General features: G+C 40.8%; 1 protein-coding gene across 3 annotated transcripts in view; it reads right to left on the bottom strand.

The window, feature by feature from the left end:
* The window catches only part of LOC128684046 (uncharacterized), a 919,796-nt gene that overhangs the window by 833 nt on the left and 896,637 nt on the right, over positions 1-22,326 (bottom strand). For 2 of the 3 annotated variants that reach the window (XM_070091768.1, XM_070091774.1), the window contains exons 7-8: positions 16,775-16,907; positions 1-2,188 (exon numbers count right to left, since the gene is read on the bottom strand). The exon at positions 1-2,188 is cut by the window's left edge and continues 833 nt beyond it. In XM_070091768.1, the coding sequence (XP_069947869.1) occupies positions 1,761-2,188; positions 16,775-16,907 (561 nt within the window). In that variant the 3' untranslated portion in view covers positions 1-1,760. The remainder of the gene's footprint in view (positions 2,189-16,774; positions 16,908-22,326) is intronic. The other variant, XM_070091784.1, reaches the window with a different exon arrangement.

Below are 22,326 nucleotides of genomic sequence, written 5' to 3'. Positions count from 1 at the left end.
AGAGAGAGAGAGTAAGATAGAGATAAATACCATCCTATATAAGTGTTCATAAATATTACAAAACTGAAAAGATCAGCTACATTACACGAATGAAAAAGATCCAGTACATTACATGAATGAAAAATTGGTTTCACTTAACAGTTTCATTTCCTCGCTGGCGCCATTGCACTGCTGTACTATGCTGAGAAGTATATAAGTCTCACACTATATCAGTTGCAGAGTAATCTATCTGTACAGTATTCCAGCTGCACAGCATTCCGGTTGCACAAGGATACAGCTGACCAGTGTTCCAGTTTCACAGTATTTAAGTTTTACAGTGTTCCATTTTCAGAGTACTACAATTTCAGAGTATTCCATTATTTCAGTATTACAACTACGCAGTCTTCCAGCTACAACAGTGCTTCAGTTGTACAGATTCCATTTATTCAGTATTCCATATGCACAGTATTTCAGTTACACGGAACTGCAGATACACAGAGAACATTCACTCATAATCATCACCAGAGGAAGGGTTAGAGGAAGCCTGTTATTAACGTCAATCATCATGATATTCTAGCTGCATACTGGCAGGCTGGAGAGAGAGAGAAGGCGACCAGTAGGGAAGGGTCTTGCAGCGTAAACATTGTCGATGACGCCATAACACAGCACATATGCGAGAATCTAATGACGTTATGAACTAGATGAGTTAAGGTTACTCATTATTAGCTGACTAAGCAGCTAGTTCTTTTTCACGACCTTAACTAATTTGTGAATCTACAGATGTCACATATTGTTAAGAGAATACTTGCTAATCTATTAATTGCTGAAACGTAACTAATTAACAAGATAATTTATTTGGTATATACTATACGTATATATATATATATATATATATATATATATATATATATATATATATATATATATATATATATATATATATATATATATATATATATATATATATATATATATATATATATATATACGAGAGAATGAAAAGGAAAGAAGAAATAATAAAACAAGTGTACCAGAATGGCAGAGTCAGTAAACATAAGAAGCGAAAGAGAAAAACAAAGTTGTTGATGATTAACACCATATAAAGCTTACTGCTAAAACAATCATAAAGATTTAAAAGTTCCTTATAACGATGGGTAATTACACGGTAAGTAAACACAAGCACAGTTATCATGTTAATTATGATATGTGATTCTAAGGAACAATGAAAGTTTTTGCTTATAAAATAAATCTGTTTCCAAAATGCCGTCGTTAAGTGAATAGTTATAGTGTTAATTTTTTTTAAGTGCGTTTTGATGCAAATTTTAAGAGGCAGTATTCATGTGATATTAATCATGGCTAAAGTGCTTCCTGCTCCTGGTTACACTGGGTCACCGGGTTAAACGTGGAGATAAACACGCACCCGCACACGCGCACACCACACACACACACATACACACACACACACCCTATACACACAAGCATTCATACATACATACATACACACGCGCGCATTTATCCTCAATACATCTTGAAATACAGCATCAATTTACATATAGAAAAAACACACAATATACGTATCATAGAGTCAACACTATTGATGTCTTTATATTTGTCGTCATCTGATTGTTCAATAAGTTTTCTAAGTAAATACAAATGGGTATGAGTCAATCACTTTTATTATGGTGGGTGAGGATGACGAGGATTTCACCTGAAGGATTACCTTCAGCGTTGTGTAAGATGTCCCTCTCGTGTGCAGTTTCAGCGGCAGTTACGGGAGAATTTTAGGAGTGTGGAGGCCACAGGTTGATGCGGTCCGCGCTGCTGCTTCTGTTGTTGCAGAACCCTGTTGTTTTTGGTTGCGGCAATGCTGTTAATGCTATTGCTGTTATCACTGCCACTGCCGCTGTTGTCCGTGTTCTTGCTGCTCCCAAAACATTTCCTGACGCCGTTGATGTCTCCTCTTTTCGCTGTTTTGGTGCAGCTTTCCCATGTTGGAACAGCGTTATCTCTCGTGTCTCACACCGAACTTCTTGCGATGTTTTCCGCCAGTTAGAGAGAGACGACACCTTCCAGGAGAGTGTCCAGGAGCCAGAGTAAGCTACTGTCGCCTGCAGGAGGAGGAAGAGAACTGCCAGCGCCGCCAGGGAAGGGGGCACCGTCCCCCTGGAGGAGGCCGACTCTCCACGCTGTATGGCCGCGGGGTATTCTTCTGGTGGAAAGGATTCAGTCATACATGGAACTCAGACCTATCGTGTGGCGTCTATTGAAAGTTTATTGTCTTATCATGAAGTATATTGTGTTGTGGTGTCCTCTGTTATGTTATATTTTTATATTACATTCTGTTATAATTTTATATTACATTTTGTGTTATTGTGGCATCTATCGTGTTTGTGTAAAGTCTAATTTGTTTTCGTGATATCTTTTGAGATTTTGTGGCTCTGTTGTGTTGTCACACTGGTAGTGCTATTGTTGTCACACTGGTAGTGCTATTGTTGTCACACTGGTAGTGCTATTGTTCTCTGAACCATTCATCTACAAACCTGTCAGACACTGCAACTTCTTGGGATCTTAATACTTAGGAATTCTTCGCTTGCCTAATTCTTGGGCACGACCTACTTCCACATTGAACAAATGTGACACCACCTATGACTGCTGCACCTCTCCTGCCATACAGTTTATAAGCTGCTTCTCCGCTCATATGCCGCATTCTATTCAAGATTGATGGACTGAACACATCGACTCAAGGTTGAGGGACTGATTACCTCATTCTCCTCCTGTTCTTCAAGTTTCTCCTACGTATGGAATGATGAAGCCACTGTGTGGCGAAACGTTTCCTCAATAAAGATACCCAAGAGTTGCACATGTGTCTAATTTATCAACATGTCGGTTCTCTGAACCATTCATCTACAAATTTCTTTATTTAAACGCTATTTTTGTGTAATTAATTATTGAGACGCAGTTTTTTCTATTACAATTAGTGTCTTGTGATATTTTGTAAATATAGAATATATTTAGAAAGGGACATGACGAGAGGCTGTTTAATATAGAAAATGACGAGAAACGTCGTGGAACAAAGCTTTACCGGAACAACGTTTCGCGTAGAGCTTTATCATGCCTTGATAGAGGTATAATAAAGCTTTATAAAGCCCAATATTGTACGAAACGCAGTCTAAATAAGCGCTTGTTCTGCATTCTTGTCTTTACAAAAGGTCATGATCTTTAGCCTAATTAACAACAGCTAGTGTTTGTAAGTCGATGTTGGTAATCCGGCTATCCGCATGCTGAGGTTGGTAATACTGCTAACTGCCTGTTAGTGTGAGCATCATTGCCAATTTCACGTTGATGTGAGGAGTATTGTTAGCTAACGATATGTTGACGTGAGCACTACTGCTAATTGCAGTTATGTTAATTGTATGTTGATGTGAGCAATATTGCTAATTACATGTTGACAACATTGCTAACTGCAAGTTAATATTGGCAATATTTCTAACTGCCAAGTTATATTGGCAATATTTCTAACTGTCAAGTTACATTGGCAATATTGCTAACTGACTAGTTATATTGGCAATATTGAAGAGTGATGTCGGCAGTATTGCTAAGTGCTGGATGACGTTGGCAACACTGCTGAATGCAAGTTGATGTTGGCAATACTGCTAACTACATCCAGGAAATCTCATTTAATTCGAAAACTAAAATTTTTATAATTAAACATTTTGAAATGCTGAAATTATTAGGCCACAAAAAATTAAGTTAATATTATACATTGACAATGTTTCAGATAATTTTTTCTATGGTAATGAGAGTGGTTAATACAGATTGGAATGCATCAGCTTAGTATAAATTCTCAAGAAATGAAGTTGGAAAAAGAGACGGGAAGTGTAAGTGAAGGTTTTAAAGTTCATCCATTCATTTTTTTCTTTTTGGGTGTTTGTCTGCTTATTGTTTGATAAATATTCTTTACTGGTATGATTGTTATTATAAACAGAGATGTCTGGCATTGTCTAAAGAGGAGATAATGTCTAGGCACTCTGTTGTAACAATCCATATTATTTTCTGATGATTTTCATTTATTTTATGTTGCATGATAGGTTAAATATTTGAGTGAGAGGGGGTGAGGGGCTTACACGACCTGAATACACGACATGGATAAAGAATAATGGGGATAACTGTTTTAGCACACTGCCGGGTACGGCCTTCAAAAAAAAAAAAGTCTGGTCACCCCGCTGCCGTCCCCTTCCCCTCAACCACACTTGTTCAGAGATCTCACATGGCTATTTGCTCCCAGCCAGGGAAGGAGGCGAAGAGTTGCTCTGTCTCATTTAACATAGCCTCACAAGCACACATCAACTTACACGGCCATTTTTGAGACTTAGAATCTCTGAGCATTGTTTGTGTCTGTAGTCCGTGTTCATTGTGGGGAATCTAGCATTTTAAATGCATTATTGAATTTAGCCTTTGAGAGGATGGGTCGTCAATCTGAACTTTGTTCACTTTATGTCACTATGGATTAGTTTCTACACCTTCTAATCTTCCAGCATAGTACTGACAACTATTACATTAAGTCGTGTGTGAGCTTCCCGTTTTCGGCTGCTGGCACATAGTTATTGTGGAGTGGTTTGGGACTTAACACTTTTTATACTTTTATTATGTATGGATACACTGTGTATTGAAGAGGAGTTCATTATATGTCTTGTGACTGACTCGTTTGGGTATTGTTAGACTTTACTTATGCTAGTGTATTTATTGGATTCTTAATTTTGGCATTGTCTTGAGTGGACTCATTCTTAGGAAAAGGTTTACTTTTGCATAGTAATTAGTATGTGGTCTTAGTATTTACCTAGCTTTGTGGATTCAGCCTATGTTAGGAATGAATGAACAATGGCTCTGATTGCCTTGTTGGTGTACGCACTCTATTTTATGGACTTAGCTACCAACCAGATGTTATCAGCAGGCTCGTACAGTGTGTTTACTTGCGATGGTAGGCTAATGTACTGATATATATGTGGGTCTTTATAATTTTATGTAATGCATTCTTTTTTATGAATATTCCGGTGTTGGACATTGAATAAATATTCATTTAGCAGACGAGACAAAGACTCAAAAGAATTTATAACTTCAATTTTGTTCTCTCTTTTGATGCAGTCTTCCTTTATTAAATCTCGAGAGTTTTGTCTAGAAGTAAGATTTTCTATTTAAAACAGAAAGATGGCTTAACAGCAACAGCTCTTGCCTTGGAAGCAGAGACAAACATCCCTCACAACTGTGGTAATGGTGGCTAAAGATTGTGGAGAGAGGATCAGAGTGTTGAGAACCACTTTACAGTGGGATCAGATGGTGGTGTGCGAGCCTCGCAGAGAGTCAGGGAAGCGGAGATCAGTAACACAGAGGATCATGTAAGTGTGGATCAATAACACAGGATGGTGCAAGTGTTGATCAGCAACACAGAGGATTAGGTAAGTGTGGATCAATAATACAGTTGATCGAATAATTGTAGATCACTGACACTGACGATCAAGACAGTGCGGGTCAGTAATACAGAGGGGTGTCACGTAAAGGTGAATCAGTAAAGCAGACCATCAGGAAATTCTGGAAAAGTATCGAAGAGGATCAGGACAGTTTAGATCAGTAACACAGATGATCAGATAAGTATGGATCAGTAACATAAAGGATAATATGTATGGCTCAGTAACACAGATGATCAGACAAGTATGGATCAGTAACATAAAGGATAATATGTATGGCTCAGTAACACAGATGATCAGAGAAGTATGGATCAGTAACATAAAGGATAATATGTATGGCTCAGTAACACAGATGATCAGACAAGTGTGGATCAGTAACATAAAGGATAATATGTAGGGCTCAGTAACACAGAGTACCAGACAAATGCGGATCAGTAACACAGGTGCTCAGGTATGTATTAATCAGTTACATGGATCAGATAAAAGTGGAACAGTAACAGACGAACATGTAAGAGTGGAACAGTAACACAGAGGAAAATGTGAGTGTGGATCAGCAACACAGAGGACCAGGTGAATGTGCCTCAGAAACGAAGAGGACCAGGGGAGTGTGGCTCAGCAACACAGAGGATCTGGTAACTGTGCAACAGAAATACAGACGACAGATGAGTGTGGCTCAGCAATTCAGAGGACCAGGTGACTGTGGATCAGCAACACAGAGCACCAGGTGAGTGTGGCTCAACAACACAGAGGACCAGTGAGTGTGGAGCAGAAACACAGAGAACCAGGTGAGTGTGGAGCAGAAACACAGAGAACCAGGTGAGTGTGGCTTAGCAAAACAGGGGAACAGGTTAGTGAGGCTCAGCAACACAGAGGACCAATGAATGCGGCTCAGCAACACAGCGGACCAGGTGAGTGAGGATCAGCAACACAGAGAATCTGGTGAGTGCAGCTCAGCAATACAGAGGACCAGTGAATGTGGCTCAGCAACACAGTTACAAGGTAAGTGTGACTCAGCAACATACAGGACCAATGAATGTGGCTCAGCAACACAGCGGACCAGGTGAGTGAGGATCACCAACACAGAGGACCAGTTGCTGTGGCTCAGCAACACAGAGGACCAGTGAGTGTAGCTCAGCAACACAGCAGACTAGGTGAGTGTGGATCAACAACACATAGGACCAGGTGAGTGTGGATCAGCAACACAAAGGGCCAGTGAGTGTGGATAAGCAACACAGCGACCAGTTGAGTGTGGTTCATGAACAAAGGAGCAGGTAAGTGTGGATCAACAACACGGAGGACTAAGTGAGAGTGGATCAGCAGCACAGAGACCAGATGAGTGTGGATCAGCAACACAGAGAACAGGTGAGTGTCGCTCATCAACAAAGGAGCAGGTAAGTGTGGATCAACAACACAGAGGACTAGGTGAGAGTGGATCAGCAGCACGGAGACCAGATGAGTGTGAAGCAGCAACACAGAGGACCAGGTGAGTGTGGCTCAGCAACACATAGAACCAGGTGAATGTGGTTCAGTAAAACAGGAGCAGATAAGTGTGGTTCAGCAACACAGATGACCAGGTGAATGTGGTTCAGCAACACAGAGGACCAGGTGAGTGTGGGTCAGCAACACAGGAACAGGTGAGTGTGACTCAGGAACGCAGAAGACCAAGTGAATGTGATTCGGCAACACAGAGGACCAGTGAATGTGGCTCAGCAACACAGAGGAAAAGTGAGAGTGGATCAGCAACACTGGAGAAGGTGGGTGTGGATCAGCAACACAGAGACCAGGTGAGTGTGGCTCAGCAATACAGAGGACCAGAGAATGTGGCTCAGCAACACAGAGGAAAAGTGAGAGTGGATCAGCAACACAGGAGAAGGTGAATGTGGATCAGCAACACAGAGACCAGGTGAGTGTGGATCAGCAACACAGAGACCAGGTTAGTGTGGCTCAGCAATACAGAGGACCAGTGAATGTGGCTCAGCAACACAGAGGAAAAGTGAGAGTGGATCAGCAACACAGGAGAAAGTGAATGTGGATCAGCAACACAGAGACCAGGTGAGTGTGGATCAGCAACACAGAGACCAGGTTAGTGTGGCTCAGCAAAACAGAGGACCAGTGAGTGTGGATCAGCAACACAGGAGAAGGTGAGTGTGGATCAGCAACACAGAGACCAGGTGAGTGTGGCTAAGCAAAACAGAGGACCAGGTGAGTGTGGATCAGCAACACAGAGACCAGGTGTGTGTGGTTCAGCAACACAGTTACCAGGTGAGTGTGGCTCAGCAACACAGAGGACCGGGTTAGTGAGAATCAGCAACATAGAGGACCAATTAATGTGGCTCAGCAACACAGCGGACCAGGTGAGTAAGGATAAGCAACACAGAGGACCAGTTATTGTGGCTCAGCAACACAGAGGACCAGTGAGTGTGACTCAGCAACACAGCGGAACAGGTGAGTGTGGATCAACAACACATAGGACCAGGTGTGTGTGGATCAGCAACACAGAGGACAAGTGAGTGTGGATCAGCAATACAGCGACCAGTTGAGTGTGGTTCAGCAACAAAGGAGCAGGTTAGTGCGGATCAACAACACAGAAGACTAGGTGAGTGTGGATCAGCAGCACAGAGACCAGGTGAGTGTGGATCAGCTACACAGAGACCAGGTGAGTGTGGATCAGCAACACAGAGGACCAGTGAGTGTGGATCAGCAACACAGAGGATAAGGTGAGTGTGGATCAGCAACACAGAGGACCAGGTGAGTGTGGTTCACCAACATAGAGGACCAGTGAGTGTGGATCAGCAACACAGAGGACCAGGTGAGTGTGGCTCAGGAACACAGAGGACCAGGTGAGTGTGGTTCAGTAAAACAGGAGCAGGTGAGTGTGGCTCAGGAACACAGAGGACCAGGTGAATGTGGTTCAGCAACAGAGAGGACCAGTGAATATGGATCAGCAACACAGGAGCAGGTGAGTGTGGCTCAGCAACACAGCGGACCAGTGAATGTGGCTCAGCAACACAGAGGACCAGTGAATGTGGCTCAGCAACAGAGAGGACGAGGTGAGTATGGATCAGCAACACAGAGACCAGGTGAGTGTGGATCAGCAACACAAAGGACCAGTGAATGTGGCTCAGCAACACAGTTACCAGGTGAGTGTGGCTCAGCAACACAGAGGACCAGGTTAGTGAGGCTCAACAACACAAAGGACCAGGTTAGTGTGGCTCAGCAACACAGAGGGCCAGTGAGTGTGCTTCAGCAACACAGCGGACCAGGTGAGTGTGGATCAACAACACATAGGACCAGGTGAGTGTGGATCAGCAACGCAGTGGACCAATGAGTGTGGATCAGCAACACAGCGACCAGGTGAGTGTGGTTCAGCAACACAGCGACCAGGTGAGTGTGGTTCAGCAACAAAGGAGCAGGAAAGTGTGGATCAACAACACAGAGGACTAGGTGAGTGTGGATCAGCAGCATAGAGACCAGGTGAGTGTGGATCAGCAACACAGAGACCAGGTGAGTGTGGCTCAGCAACACACAGGACCAGTGAGGGTGGATCAGCAACACAGAGGAAGAGGTGAGTAATGATCAGCAACACAGCTGACCAGGTGAGTGTGGCTCAGCAACACAGAGGACCAGGTGAGTGTGATTCAGCAACACAGGATCAGGTGAGTATTGTTCAGCAACAAAGGACCAGGTGAATGTGGATCAGCGACACAGAGGACCAGGTGAGTGTGGCTCAGCAACACAGAGGATCAGGTGAGTGTGGATCAGCAACACAGAAACCAAGTGTGTGTGTGGCTCAGCAACACAGAAGACCAAGTGAGTGTAGCTCAGCAACATAGAGGACCAATGAGTGTGTGTCAGCAACACAGAGGACCAGTTGAGTGTGGCCCAGCAACACAGAGGACCAGGTTAATGCGGTCCAACAACACAGAGGACCAGTGAGTGTGGATCAGCAACACATAGGACCAGTTGAGTGTGGTTCAGCAACACAGGAGCACGTGAGTGTGGATCAGCAACACAGAGGACCAGATGAGTGTGGATCAGCAACACAGAGGACCAGGTGAATGTGACCCAACAACACAGAGGACCAGTGAGTGTGGATGAGCAACACAGAGGACCATGTGAATGTGGCTCAGCAACACAGATGACCAGGTGAGTGTGGCTCAGCAACACAGGTGCAGGTGAGTGTGGCTCAGGAACACAGAAGACCAGGTGAGTGTGGCTCAGGAACACAGAGGATCAAGTGAATGTTGTTCAGCAACACAGAGGACCAGTGAATGTGGCTCAGCAACACAGAGGACGAGGTGAGTATGGATCAGCAACACAGAGACCAGGTGAGTGTGGGGTCAGCAACACAGCGGACCAATGAATGTGGCTCAGCAACACAGCGGACCAGGTGAGTGTGGATCGGCAACACAGAGAACCAGGTGAGTGTGATTCAGCAACACAGAGGATCAGGTGAGTGTTGTTCAGCAACAAAAGAGCAGGTGAATGTGGATCAGCGACACAGAGGACCAGGTGAGTGTGGCTCAGCAACACAGAGGATCAGGTGAGTGTGGATCAGCAACACAGAAACCAAGTGTGTGTGTGGCTCAGCAACACAGAAGACCAAGTGAGTGTAGCTCAGCAACATAGAGGACCAATGAGTGTGTGTCAGCAACACAGAGGACCAGTTGAGTGTGGCCCAGCAACACAGAGGACCAGGTTAATGCGGTCCAACAACACAGAGGACCAGTGAGTGTGGATCAGCAACACATAGGACCAGTTGAGTGTGGTTCAGCAACACAGGAGCACGTGAGTGTGGATCAGCAACACAGAGGACCAGATGAGTGTGGATCAGCAACACAGAGGACCAGGTGAATGTGACCCAACAACACAGAGGACCAGTGAGTGTGGCTCAGGAACACAGAGGACCACTGAATGTGGCTCAGCAACACAGAGGGCCAGTGAGTGTGGATCAGCAACACAGGTGCAGGTGAGTGTGGCTCAGGAACACAGAAGACCAGGTGAGTGTGGCTCAGGAACACAGAGGATCAAGTGAATGTTGTTCAGCAACACAGAGGACCAGTGAATGTGGCTCAGCAACACAGAGGACGAGGTGAGTATGGATCAGCAACACAGAGACCAGGTGAGTGTGGGGTCAGCAACACAGCGGACCAATGAATGTGGCTCAGCAACACAGCGGACCAGGTGAGTGTGGATCGGCAACACAGAGAACCAGGTGAGTGTAGCTCAACAACACAGAGGACCAGCGAATGTGGCTGACCAACACAGTTACCAGATGAGTGTGGATCAGCAACACAGAGACCAGGTGAGTGTGTAAGAAAGGTATGAAATACCGACACTATGAAAGTTAAGACACATATGCAACATCTGGATGTCTTTATTGTGAAGATATCCAGATGTTGCACATGTGTCTTAGCTTTCACCAGGTGAGTGTGGATCAGCAACCCAAAGGACCAGGTGAATGTGGATCAGCAACACAGAGGAATAAGTGAGTGTGGATCAGCAACACAGAGGACCAGATGAGTGTGGATCAGCGACACAGAGGACCAGGGTCAGCGTGAAGGAGAGGTTAAAGGAGATTTACTCTTTGGGGATCTTTTAGACTTTGGAGAAGTAGAGGAGCGAAGGAAAGGTGCTGTTGTGCGAGGTCTTATAAACACACAAACTTGCGAGCAAGAAGATGAAGATCTGAGAACAGTATGAGGTGACGTGGTAGGGACCTCGGAGTCTAGGACCGCAAAAGAGTTAGATACAGAGATAACTATGGAAGGTGTGACCACAGGCGAGACTGCGGGAGTTGGGACCCCAGAGGCTGGGGGCCTCTTAGTAACTCTAGAATAAGAAATGCAGTGAAGTCTTCCTTGGAGGCATAGACAAGAGACCGCCATGGCTTAAGTAAAGCCTTCTGTCTTCATGAGACAGCTGATTTCTCGTTCATTTAAGTAAGCTTGGGAGCAACGAGAATAAGATGGACGAGCTTCATTACAATTAAACAAGAGGGAAGTAGACTGCAAGATGTACTGGTATGGTCGGTGGCGCCAAAGACTGGGCATTCTGCCATAGACCTGCAACATTTCGCTGGATGACCAAAACGCCAGCAATTTCTACACTGTTGTAGTGTAGGGATAACCTTTCGGACTCGTAACCGGTGTCCCGTAATATAAACAGAGCACAGAAGCTCATGGCAGTCAAAAGCTAAACGAACTACATTGCAGGGGAATTGGGAGGTCTTAGAACACAAGTTGCTCCAGACTGTCGTCACCACATATCTGGAAATCACGCTGAACAATGATACGAGGTAGATTGACGGTACCACTACAAGAATTGAGAGAAATGCTTTTTTGAATTGTTACAGGAATAGCATCTATGGTGGTAAGGAGAAAACATCTGTGGGCTTGGCGAGCATTCTGTACTGTGACGATGCATGTACCACTCTCGAGAGCATGAAACGAAATATTTTGACCAACATGGCGTAGAAGTGCCATGCTGATACTATGATCGTAAAGAAGTCAGTAGATGTCGGTTGCAGAGTGAAAGATGTAGTCCGTTGTGTACTGTTGATGCGTAGTATATAAAGGGAGAGAGTCACGTTGGTCTTTCCTAAGTAGATTGAGAGGCATTCGAAATAGTATCATCAGAGAAAGGTCGTGGTCGTTCAGATTCAGGACCGGAGGTTGTCCGTTTCGAGGCGAGCGGACGATCTGAAAACCGAAAATAGTCACACCGTAATGGGAGAAGCCGGAAGCATTGTCAAAGACGTGGGGACGTTGGAGGTGTCAGAGGAGTCAGGCCGAGTCTCGGTATCAGGAGTGTGTGACATAATGTCACCCGTAGAAAATACAGGGGCATCAGAAAGGTCTGAAGAATGGTCCGGTAACAAGGTAGGGCCATAAGAGGGTACTGCTACAGAAAGAGGCCCAGGAGGAGCAGTTTCATGGATTTGAGACTCCATGGGTAGGTCTCTCTTTTCTTTTTGATTTTTAGAAAAAAAAGAGGAAAAAGGGGAGGGGTTGTTCCTAAGAAGAATGAAAGGGCCGCGCAGCCAGTAGTGCAGATGAGGCATGGAACCCGTGGCATTCTGTACCCTTCATGCCGGTATACCAGCAATCCGGGATAGCAACCTCACATCTACTGAGCCACTTCAGAGGACAAAAGGAAGGGCGGTCGGATACCCGCCGCAAAGCATACCTCCTCTGACCACCACGTCCTGAAATCCGACAGGCAGCGTCCAGTGATACACCCGCTTCCTGAGAGACACCCGAAGCCTCCCTCCGGTAGACTGGAGAGGGATCGGGATCTCCAGACGATCCTGATTCCAAGACAAACTGCACTACTATTAAGGACCTCAACGGAATGGGATGAACCACGTTATCCTGCCCACAACCTAGGAACTAGAATTCCTGAGAGGAGGACCCCAAATGCTGAAAACAGGAAAGGGAAAGGGGAGGGATGGGGAGAGGAGGAGGAATGGAAAAGGAGGAATCAGGAGGATGGGACAGGGGAGGGGAGAAATGGGGTCCAATTCCAAAGTTGCATTTAAAAATCTTGATACATTAAAATAACTTTTGATAAAAAATTAACCCCAAAAAGCTGACGGGTGTGTCTACAAGATTCCTTGTAAAATATGTGATAAAGTTTATTACGGTCAGACTGGTAAAAGTCTCGAACTAAGAATAAAACAACATAAATATAACATTAGAAGTGGACAAGATAATAATGATCTGTTTATTTATGTCAGAGATTTTAACCATCCAATTGATTTTCAAAAGGTTCAGAAAGTTATATCAAGCAAGTCCATGGTCAACAGGAATATAATGGAATCATGTTACCCAAAAAAAAAAAAAAAAGTTTTGAAAATAATATGAATATTGATTTTAGTTTATACAAATCGGATTCGTTTATAATTAAAAAAATTTGGGAAGAATTTAAGAGGAAAGTGATGTTGACCCCGAGTATATATATAATATATATATATATATATATATATATATATATATATATATATATATATGTGTGTGTGTGTGTGTGTGTGTGTGTGTGTGTGTGTGTGTGTGTATATGTGTGTATGTGTGTGTGTGTGTGTGTGTGTGTGTGTGTGTGTGCTTGATTACAGGAACAATTCTCCACGAAACCTTGTTATTCCTCCTGTGTTTAGGAAAAGTAATTTGTTCAGGTTGATCTCGTTATGTTTACACTCGGACACTAAGATTAAAAAAAAATCTAAAATTTTAGAATCTCTTTGTGAACGTTGAATAGGACAGTCTCTTTGAAACTGTTGATTACTTTGAGTTTTTCCAAGCTTATTTCTTTGTAAGTGAAATGTGATGGGGATCGACTGTCAGATAAATGTAGTATATTTTTTGTCTGCTTTTCTCTCTCTCTCTCTCTCATTCACTTTTACGAGAGAGAGACCGGTAAATGTACTAATCTAATTATGGTTGCAGGGGTTGAGTCATAGCTCATGATACCTCTACTTGATAAATTAGACACATGTGCAACACTTGGGTATCTTTAATGAGGAAACGTTTCGGCACACCGTGGCTTCATCAGTCCACACAAAGGGAAGTGATAAAGAACAGGAGGAGTTTGAGGTAATCAGTCCCTCAGCTTTGAGTCGATGTGGTCACCATTCCCCTATGTATAGATTGCTGAAGCCACTGTGTGGTGAAACGTTTCCTCATTAAAAATACCCAAGCGTTGCACATGTGTCTAATTTATCAACTTGTCGGTTCTCTCAACCATTCATCTACATTCTTCTACCTGTCTGGCTGTAACTGGACTCGGGCATTCCTAGCCTGTCGACCATATCATACCTGCTCTGAAATCCATGCATAAAGTATACCTGTACCTCTTCTCCATCCATGTCTCCACCGCTTTCCGACCACCCTGAGGCTGTGCTTCAAACACACCCTCAGACTCTTGAGCTGTTTTTCTGTCACTATTTCAGTTCTCTGTGAATTTAGTAAGTTGTAATCATGTCATCCCTGATCCTTCTAAATTATCATGTTAGCAGGTTTGATAGTATTTGCTTTCCATAATGACCTTTGCGAGTACGTCGAATAAAAAGTCACAAATTACTTTTTTGTTGAAGAATTTATTCCACTGATGAAAGCCTCTAATGATATCTTTGGCACCACGCTCATCATAGGTCTTTCTCCGTACTCATCTATTGTTGCTCACCTATTTACAAGGATCCCAGCGCCTAGCCCCATCTCTCCACTGGCTAGTACTAGGCTCACCCTCTGCTGGTTGCGTGAACCCAGTGTACTCTCAAACCTATATGACTCCTACCTCTACTACATCGCTCTCTTTGTTCCACTTCCTGACCACTTTAAGGCTAAAGAAGAATTGCTTAACATCCCTGTGACACAACTATGTTTCTAACTTCCAGTTTTGCCCTCATGTGCATGAAACCACTTTTCAGGATCTCGTGGTCCACCGTGGCAATGCCTTTCAGTTTTTTTAACATTGTAATCATGTCACCCCTGATTTTTCTGTCATTTAGTTTCATCAGGTTTACCTCCTCTAGTAATTCTCATACCTCATACCCCTCAGCTCTTGAACTAGTCTTGTTGCAAACCTTTGCACTTTTTTTCCAAATGGCACTGCATACTCCAACATTAACCTGATATATGCCGTGTATAGAGTCGTGGACGCTTCTTAGTCGAGGTTCTTCAAGGCTATTCTTAAAGTTGCCAGACTTGAATTTGCTCTGGCCATTAGTCGGTTGACGTGTGCTTGAGGAGAAAAACTTGGAACTAATGAATGCTCGTCCCGATGTCCTTCTCTTTCAAGGTTTGCAGCCTTTTTCCGAGAGCCTGTGCACTGTTTCCTATCTTCTTTGTCCTTCCTCGACTTTCATAATTTTGCATATCCAGGGATTAAATTCTAATAACCAGTTGTTAGACCAGTGTTGCAGTTGGTCCAGATCCATTTGTAGTCTTTCCTGGTCTATTCCTCTTTGTATTGTACTCAGTTTTACTTCATCTGCAAACCCATATCTGCAGTCTCTGTATTTCCATAATGTTTACCTAATTTCCGGTCTTCTTCCCTTTTCCCTAGTTTTTATAACTTTGAATTTGCTGAGCTTAAATTAAAGTAGCAACTTGTCCAACGAATCTTGTAGTTTGTCCAAATCATACTGTAGCCCTTTGGTGTTTTCATTGTTAATATCACACCGAGTGGATATTTAGAGCCTTAGCTCACCTGGCGAGTCGTTCATATATATCAGAAACAGTACCGGTCACAGTACCAATCCTTATAGACTCCGCTTGTTATAATTAGCCATTATATCTCTTCCAGAACCATCACTCTACCTTCATTTCCTTTGCTTTTCTTTGAGTCACTGTAATTCTTTCCTTATTATCACTGGTCACTCAGCTTTTTTAATATCGCAATTAAATATTGCAATTTACGTTTTCTGATTAAAGTTTCTTACAGTCAAAGTATCGATTAAATTAAAATAAGATCACATTCCTAGTATAAAACACTATTTTTGCTTATTTTATTCAGCTGGTCTGTATGTCACTCATGATTTGATTTCGTCTTTTTTACTGTATTTTTTAAATGTTGGAAATATAATTGTAAATTTCCGAGTTCGTTATCTTGGCCCTGACTGCAACTTCGTTAATATAGCACATAATACCGTTTTCCTTCTAAAGTAAATGATTCTAACTCTGTACTATTTACCTAAATGTAGGAAATTCTCCTTACAGTTGATTATTTAGAGAGTTGTTTAATGCTTCTGTTAAGGTTATGATATGAGGATTGTCGGAGCGTATGTGAACAACTGGCTCGTTCCAGATGAGTCGGATACTTGGAGGCATTTCTTGTTTTGGTATATCACATCTCTACTCTGCAGTTTTTAAATGGTAATAGAGTTGTCTTAATAGTCAACAAAATCAATTTCGTCGTCTTTACACATATGGACAGAAATATATTATTAACTGTGGTAATTCTACTGAAATTGAAGGAATTATCATTGTTATTAAGGTCAATACCAGAGGCAGCTTAACTTCTTAATGCAATTATTAAACCCAACTATACGAGAGAGAGAGAAAGAGAGAGAGAGAGAGAGAGAGAGAGAGAGAGAGAGAGAGAGAGAGAGAGAGAGAGAGAGAGAGAGAGAGAGAGAGAGAGAGAGAGAGAGAGAGAGAGAGAGAGAAAAAGAGAGAGAGAGAGAGAGAGAGAGAGAGAACTGTAGTTGGTGTACTCCTCACTAGTCACTGCAGTGATCATTGTGTTGGTGAGAGTTGGTAAATCTCCCCAACAACGATGTTAACACTGAAGAAAGTGCGAAGAAAATTGTGTTGGTGAGGTTTGGAAAGGCTCACCATTGAGGATGTGCACCAGGATGGAGGTGGGTTTGGTGTTGGAAGGTGCACACGTGTAGTTGCCAGAGTGGTGCCTGTTGGCACTGGTCACCATCAACACGCTGGTGTGATCGTCACTCTCCACCACCACACTCTGAAAGACACAAGACCTAATACAACAAATTCATGATTGAATGGGAGGAAAATCACTGGAAAAAAATGCATAAGTACAATTACATAAAAATGCAACAGTGAAAAAAAAAAGATATAATGAAACAAAAACACTTTTGAAGGAAGTGGATTCTCCTAATCCTTACGAAGAGGCATTTTTTTTTAAACGTAGTAGAGCGAACGGGACTGCTTCTATTGATAACATTCTCACTGTGGAATATATTCCTGAATGAGTAAATCAAGTTTACTAGATCTTTAAAAAACATTTCAGTTTTACAAGATCAAAGTTCTTATCCTGCTTCATCTCATTTTAAAGCCCAGTACGAAGGTACACTAATACTCCCTGGGATGCCACCCACAGCAGTACGTTTCCACCCGTGCCGGGAATCGAACCACGGACACTCATTATGTGAACTGAGTGTGTTACTAACAGAAAAACAGGACACTATTTGGTTCAACATAAATGTCCATCTAAATTCTACACAATAATGATGATTATAATCTCATTATAGAACAATGTTACTCACTTCCATGAGTTTCGCTTCACTAGAAATAAGATAAGTTTGTGGTGATGTTCAGTGAACAGTGAATATTTGTAGTGATGTTTAGTGTTTGTAGTGATGTTTAGTGTTCGTAGTGATGTTTAGCGTTTGTAGTGATGTTTAGTGTTTGTAGTGATGTTTAGCGTTTGTAGTGATGTTTAGTGTTTGTAGTGATGTTTAGTGTTTGTAGTGATGTTTAGTGTTTGTAGTGATGTTTAGCGTTTGTAGTGATGTTTAGTGTTTGTAGTGATGTTTAGCGTTTGTAGTAATGTTTAGCGTTTGTAGTGATGTTTATTGTTTGTAGTGATGTTTAGTGTTTGTAGTGATGTTTAGCGCTTGTAGTGATGTTTAGTGTTTGTAGTGATGTTTAGTGTTTGTAGTGATGTTTAGTGTTTCCAGTGATGTTTAGTGTTTGTAGTGATGTTTAGCGTTTGTAGTGATGTTTAGCGTTTGTAGTGATGTTTAGTGTTTGTAGTGATGTTTAGCGGTTGTAGTGATGTTTAGTGTTTATAGTGATGTTTAGTGTTTGTAGTGATGTTTTGTTTGTAGTGATGTTTAGCGTTTGTAGTGATGTTTAGCGTTTGTAGTGATGTTAAGCGTTTGTAGTGAAGTTTAGTGTTTGTAGTGATGTTTAGCGTTTGTAGGGATGTTTAGTGTTTGTAGTGATGTTTAGTGTTTGTAGTGATGTTTAGTGTTTGTAGTGATGTTTAGTGTTTGTAGTGATGTTTAGCGTTTGTAGTGATTAGTGTTTGTAGTGATGTTTAGTGTTTGTAGTGATGTTTAGTGTTTGTAGTGATGTTTAGTGTTTCCAGTGATGTTTAGTGTTTGTAGTGATGTTTAGCGTTTGTAGTGATGTTTAGCGTTTGTAGTGATGTTTAGTGTTTGTAGTGATGTTTAGCGGTTGTAGTGACGTTTAGTGTTTGTAGTGATGTTTAGTGTTTGTAATGATGTTCAGTGTTTGTAGTGATGTTTAGTGTTTGTGGTGATGTTTAGTGTTTGAAGTGACGTTTAGTGTGTGTAGTGATGTTTAGTGTTTGTAGTGATGTTTTGCGTTTGTAGTGATGTTTAGTGTTTGTAGTGATGTTTAGCGTTTGTAGTGATGTTTAGTGTTTGTAGTGATGTTTATTGTTTGTAGTGATTTTTAGTGTTTGTAGTGATATTTAGTGCTTTTCGTGATGTTTAGTGTTTGTAGTGATGTTTAGTGTTTGTAGTGACGTTTAGTGTTTGTAGTGATGTCTAGTGTTTGTAGTGATGTTTAGTGTTTGTAGTGATGTTTAGTGTTTGTAGTGTTGTTTAATGTTTGTAGTGATGTTTAGTGTTTGTAGTGATGTTTAGCGTTTGTAGTGATGTTTAGCGTTTGTAGTGATGTTTAGTGTTTGTAGTGATGTTCAGCGTTTGTAGTGATGTTTAGTGTTTGTAGTGATGTTCAGCGTTTGTAGTGATGTTTAGTGTTTGTAGTGATGTTTAGTGTTTATAGTGATGTTTAGTGTTTGTAGTGATGTTTAGTGTTTGTAGTGATGTTTAGTGTTTGTAGTGATGTTTAGCGTTTGTAGTGATGTTTAGTGTTTATAGTGATGTTTAGTGTTTGTAGTGATGTTTCGTTTGTAGTGATGTTTAGCGTTTGTAGTGATGTTTAGCATTTGTAGTGATGTTAAGCGTTTGTAGTGAAGTTTAGTGTTTGTAGTGATGTTTAGCGTTTGTAGGGATGTTTAGTGTTTGTAGTGATGTTTAGTGTTTCTAGTGATGTTTAGTGTTTGTAGTGATGTTTAGTGTTTGTAGTGATGTTTAGCGTTTGTAGTGATTAGTGTTTGTAGTGATGTTTAGTGTTTGTAGTGATGTTTAGTGTTAGTAGTGATGTTTAGTGTTTGTAGTGATGTTTAGTGTTTCCAGTGAGGTTTAGTGATTGTAGTGATGTTTAGCGTTTGTAGTGATGTTTAGCGTTTGTATTGATGTTTAGTGTTTGTAGTGATGTTTAGCGGTTGTAGTGACGTTTAGTGTTTGTAGTGATGTTTAGTGTTTGTAATGATGTTCAGTGTTTGTAGTGATGTTTAGTGTTTGTAGTGATGTTTAGTGTTTGTAGTGACGTTTAGTGTGTGTAGTGATGTTTAGTGTTTGTAGTGATGTTTAGCGTTTGTAGTGATGTTTAGTGTTTGTAGTGATGTTTAGCGTTTGTAGTGATGTTTAGTGTTTGTAGTGATGTTTATTGTTTGTAGTGATTTTTAGTGTTTGTAGTGATATTTAGTGCTTTTCGTGATGTTTAGTGTTTGTAGTGATGTTTAGTGTTTGTAGTGACGTTTAGTGTTTGTAGTGATGTCTAGTGTTTGTAGTGATGTTTAGTGTTTGTAGTGATGTTTAGTGTTTGTAGTGTTGTTTAATTTTTGTAGTGATGTTTAGTGTTTGTAGTTGTTCAGCGTTTGTAGTGATGTTTAGCGTTTGTAGTGTTTGTAGTGATTTAGCGTTTGTAGTGATGTTTAGTGTTTGTAGTGATGTTTAGTGTTTGTAGTGATGTTTAGTGTTTGTAGTGATGTTTAGTGTTTGTAGTGATGTTTAGTGTTTGTAGTGATGTTTAGTGTTTGTAGTGATGTTTAGTGTTTGTAGTGATGTTTAGTGTTTGTAGTGATGTTTAGTGTTTGTAGTGATGTTTAGTGTTTGTAGTGTTTGTATGTTTTAGCGTTTGTAGTGATGTTTAGTTTTATAGTGTTTGTAGTGATGTTTAAGTGTTTAAGCGTTTGTAGTGTAGTGATGTTTAGCGTTAGTAGTTTGAAGATGTTTAGTGTTTGTAGTGATGTTTAGTTTGAGTGATGTTTAGCGTTAGTAGTGATTAGTGTTTGCAGTGTTGTTTATTATTTGTAGTGATTTAGTGTTTGTAGTGATGTTTAGTGTTTGTAGTGATGTTTAGTGTTTGTAGCGATCTTTATCGTTTGTAGTGATGTTTAGTGTTTATAGTGATGTTTAGTGTTTGTAGTAATGATTTGTTTATAGTGATGTTTAGCGTTTGTAGTGATGTTTAGCGTTTGTAGTGATGTTAAGCGTTTGTAGTGAAGTTTAGTGTCTGTAGTGATGTTTAGCGTTTGTAGGGATGTTTAGTGTTTGTAGTGATGTTTAGTGTTTGTAGTGATGTTTAGTGTTTGTAGTGATGTTTAGTGTTTGTAGTGATGTTTAGCGTTTGTAGTGATGTTTAGTGTTTGTAGTGATGTTTAGTGTTTGTAGTGATGTTTAGCGTTTGTAGTGATTAGTGTTTGTAGTGATGTTTAGTGTTTGTAGTGATGTTTAGCGTTTGTAGTGATTAGTGTTTGTAGTGATGTTTAGTGTTTGTAGTGATGTTTAGTGTTTGTAGTGATGTTTAGTGTTTCCAGTGATGTTTAGTGTTTGTAGTGATGTTTAGCGTTTGTAGTGATGTTTAGCGTTTGTAGTGATGTTTAGTGTTTGTAGTGATGTTTAGCGGTTGTAGTGACGTTTAGTGTTTGTAGTGATGTTTAGTGTTTGTAATGATGTTCAGTGTTTGTAGTGATGTTTAGTGTTTGTAGTGATGTTTAGTGTTTGAAGTGACGTTTAGTGTGTGTAGTGATGTTTAGTGTTTGTAGTGATGTTTTGCGTTTGTAGTGATGTTTAGTGTTTGTAGTGATGTTTAGCGTTTGTAGTGATGTTTAGTGTTTGTAGTGATGTTTATTGTTTGTAGTGATTTTTAGTGTTTGTAGTGATATTTAGTGCTTTTCGTGATGTTTAGTGTTTGTAGTGATGTTTAGTGTTTGTAGTGACGTTTAGTGTTTGTAGTGATGTCTAGTGTTTGTAGTGATGTTTAGTGTTTGTAGTGATGTTTTGTGTTTGTAGTGTTGTTTAATGTTTGTAGTGATGTTTAGTGTTTGTAGTGATGTTTAGCGTTTGTAGTGATGTTTAGCGTTTGTAGTGATGTTTAGTGTTTGTAGTGATGTTCAGCGTTTGTAGTGATGTTTAGCGTTTGTAATGATGTTTAGTGTTTGTAGTGATGTTCAGTGTTTGTAGTGATGTTTAGTGTTTGTAGTGATGTTTCGTTTGTAGTGATGTTTAGCGTTTGTAGTGATGTTTAGCGTTTGTAGTGATGTTAAGCGTTTGTAGTGAAGTTTAGTGTTTGTAGTGATGTTTAGCGTTTGTAGGGATGTTTAGTGTTTGTTGTGATGTTTAGTGTTTGTAGTGATGTTTAGTGTTTGTAGTGATGTTTAGTGTTTGTAGTGATGTTTAGCGTTTGTAGTGATTAGTGTTTGTAGTGATGTTTAGTGTTTGTAGTGATGTTTAGTGTTAGTAGTGATGTTTAGTGTTTGTAGTGATGTTTAGTGTTTCCAGTGATGTTTAGTGTTTGTAGTGATGTTTAGCGTTTGTAGTGATGTTTAGCGTTTGTAGTGATGTTTAGTGTTTGTAGTGATGTTTAGCGGTTGTAGTGACGTTTAGTGTTTGTAGTGATGTTTAGTGTTTGTAATGATGTTCAGTGTTTGTAGTGATGTTTAGTGTTTGTAGTGATGTTTAGTGTTTGTAGTGACGTTTAGTGTGTGTAGTGATGTTTAGTGTTTGTAGTGATGTTTAGCGTTTGTAGTGATGTTTAGTGTTTGTAGTGATGTTTAGCGTTTGTAGTGATGTTTAGTGTTTGTAGTGATGTTTATTGTTTGTAGTGATTTTTAGTGTTTGTAGTGATATTTAGTGCTTTTCGTGATGTTTAGTGTTTGTAGTGATGTTTAGTGTTTGTAGTGACGTTTAGTGTTTGTAGTGATGTCTAGTGTTTGTAGTGATGTTTAGTGTTTGTAGTGATGTTTAGTGTTTGTAGTGTTGTTTAATTTTTGTAGTGATGTTTAGTGTTTGTAGTGATGTTTAGCGTTTGTAGTGATGTTT

This window comes from Cherax quadricarinatus, chromosome 3 (assembly GCF_038502225.1).
Source record: "Cherax quadricarinatus isolate ZL_2023a chromosome 3, ASM3850222v1, whole genome shotgun sequence".
In the NCBI taxonomy this organism is placed as follows: Eukaryota; Metazoa; Arthropoda; class Malacostraca; order Decapoda; family Parastacidae; genus Cherax; species Cherax quadricarinatus.
This window is presented reverse-complemented; position numbering and strand designations above follow the sequence as displayed.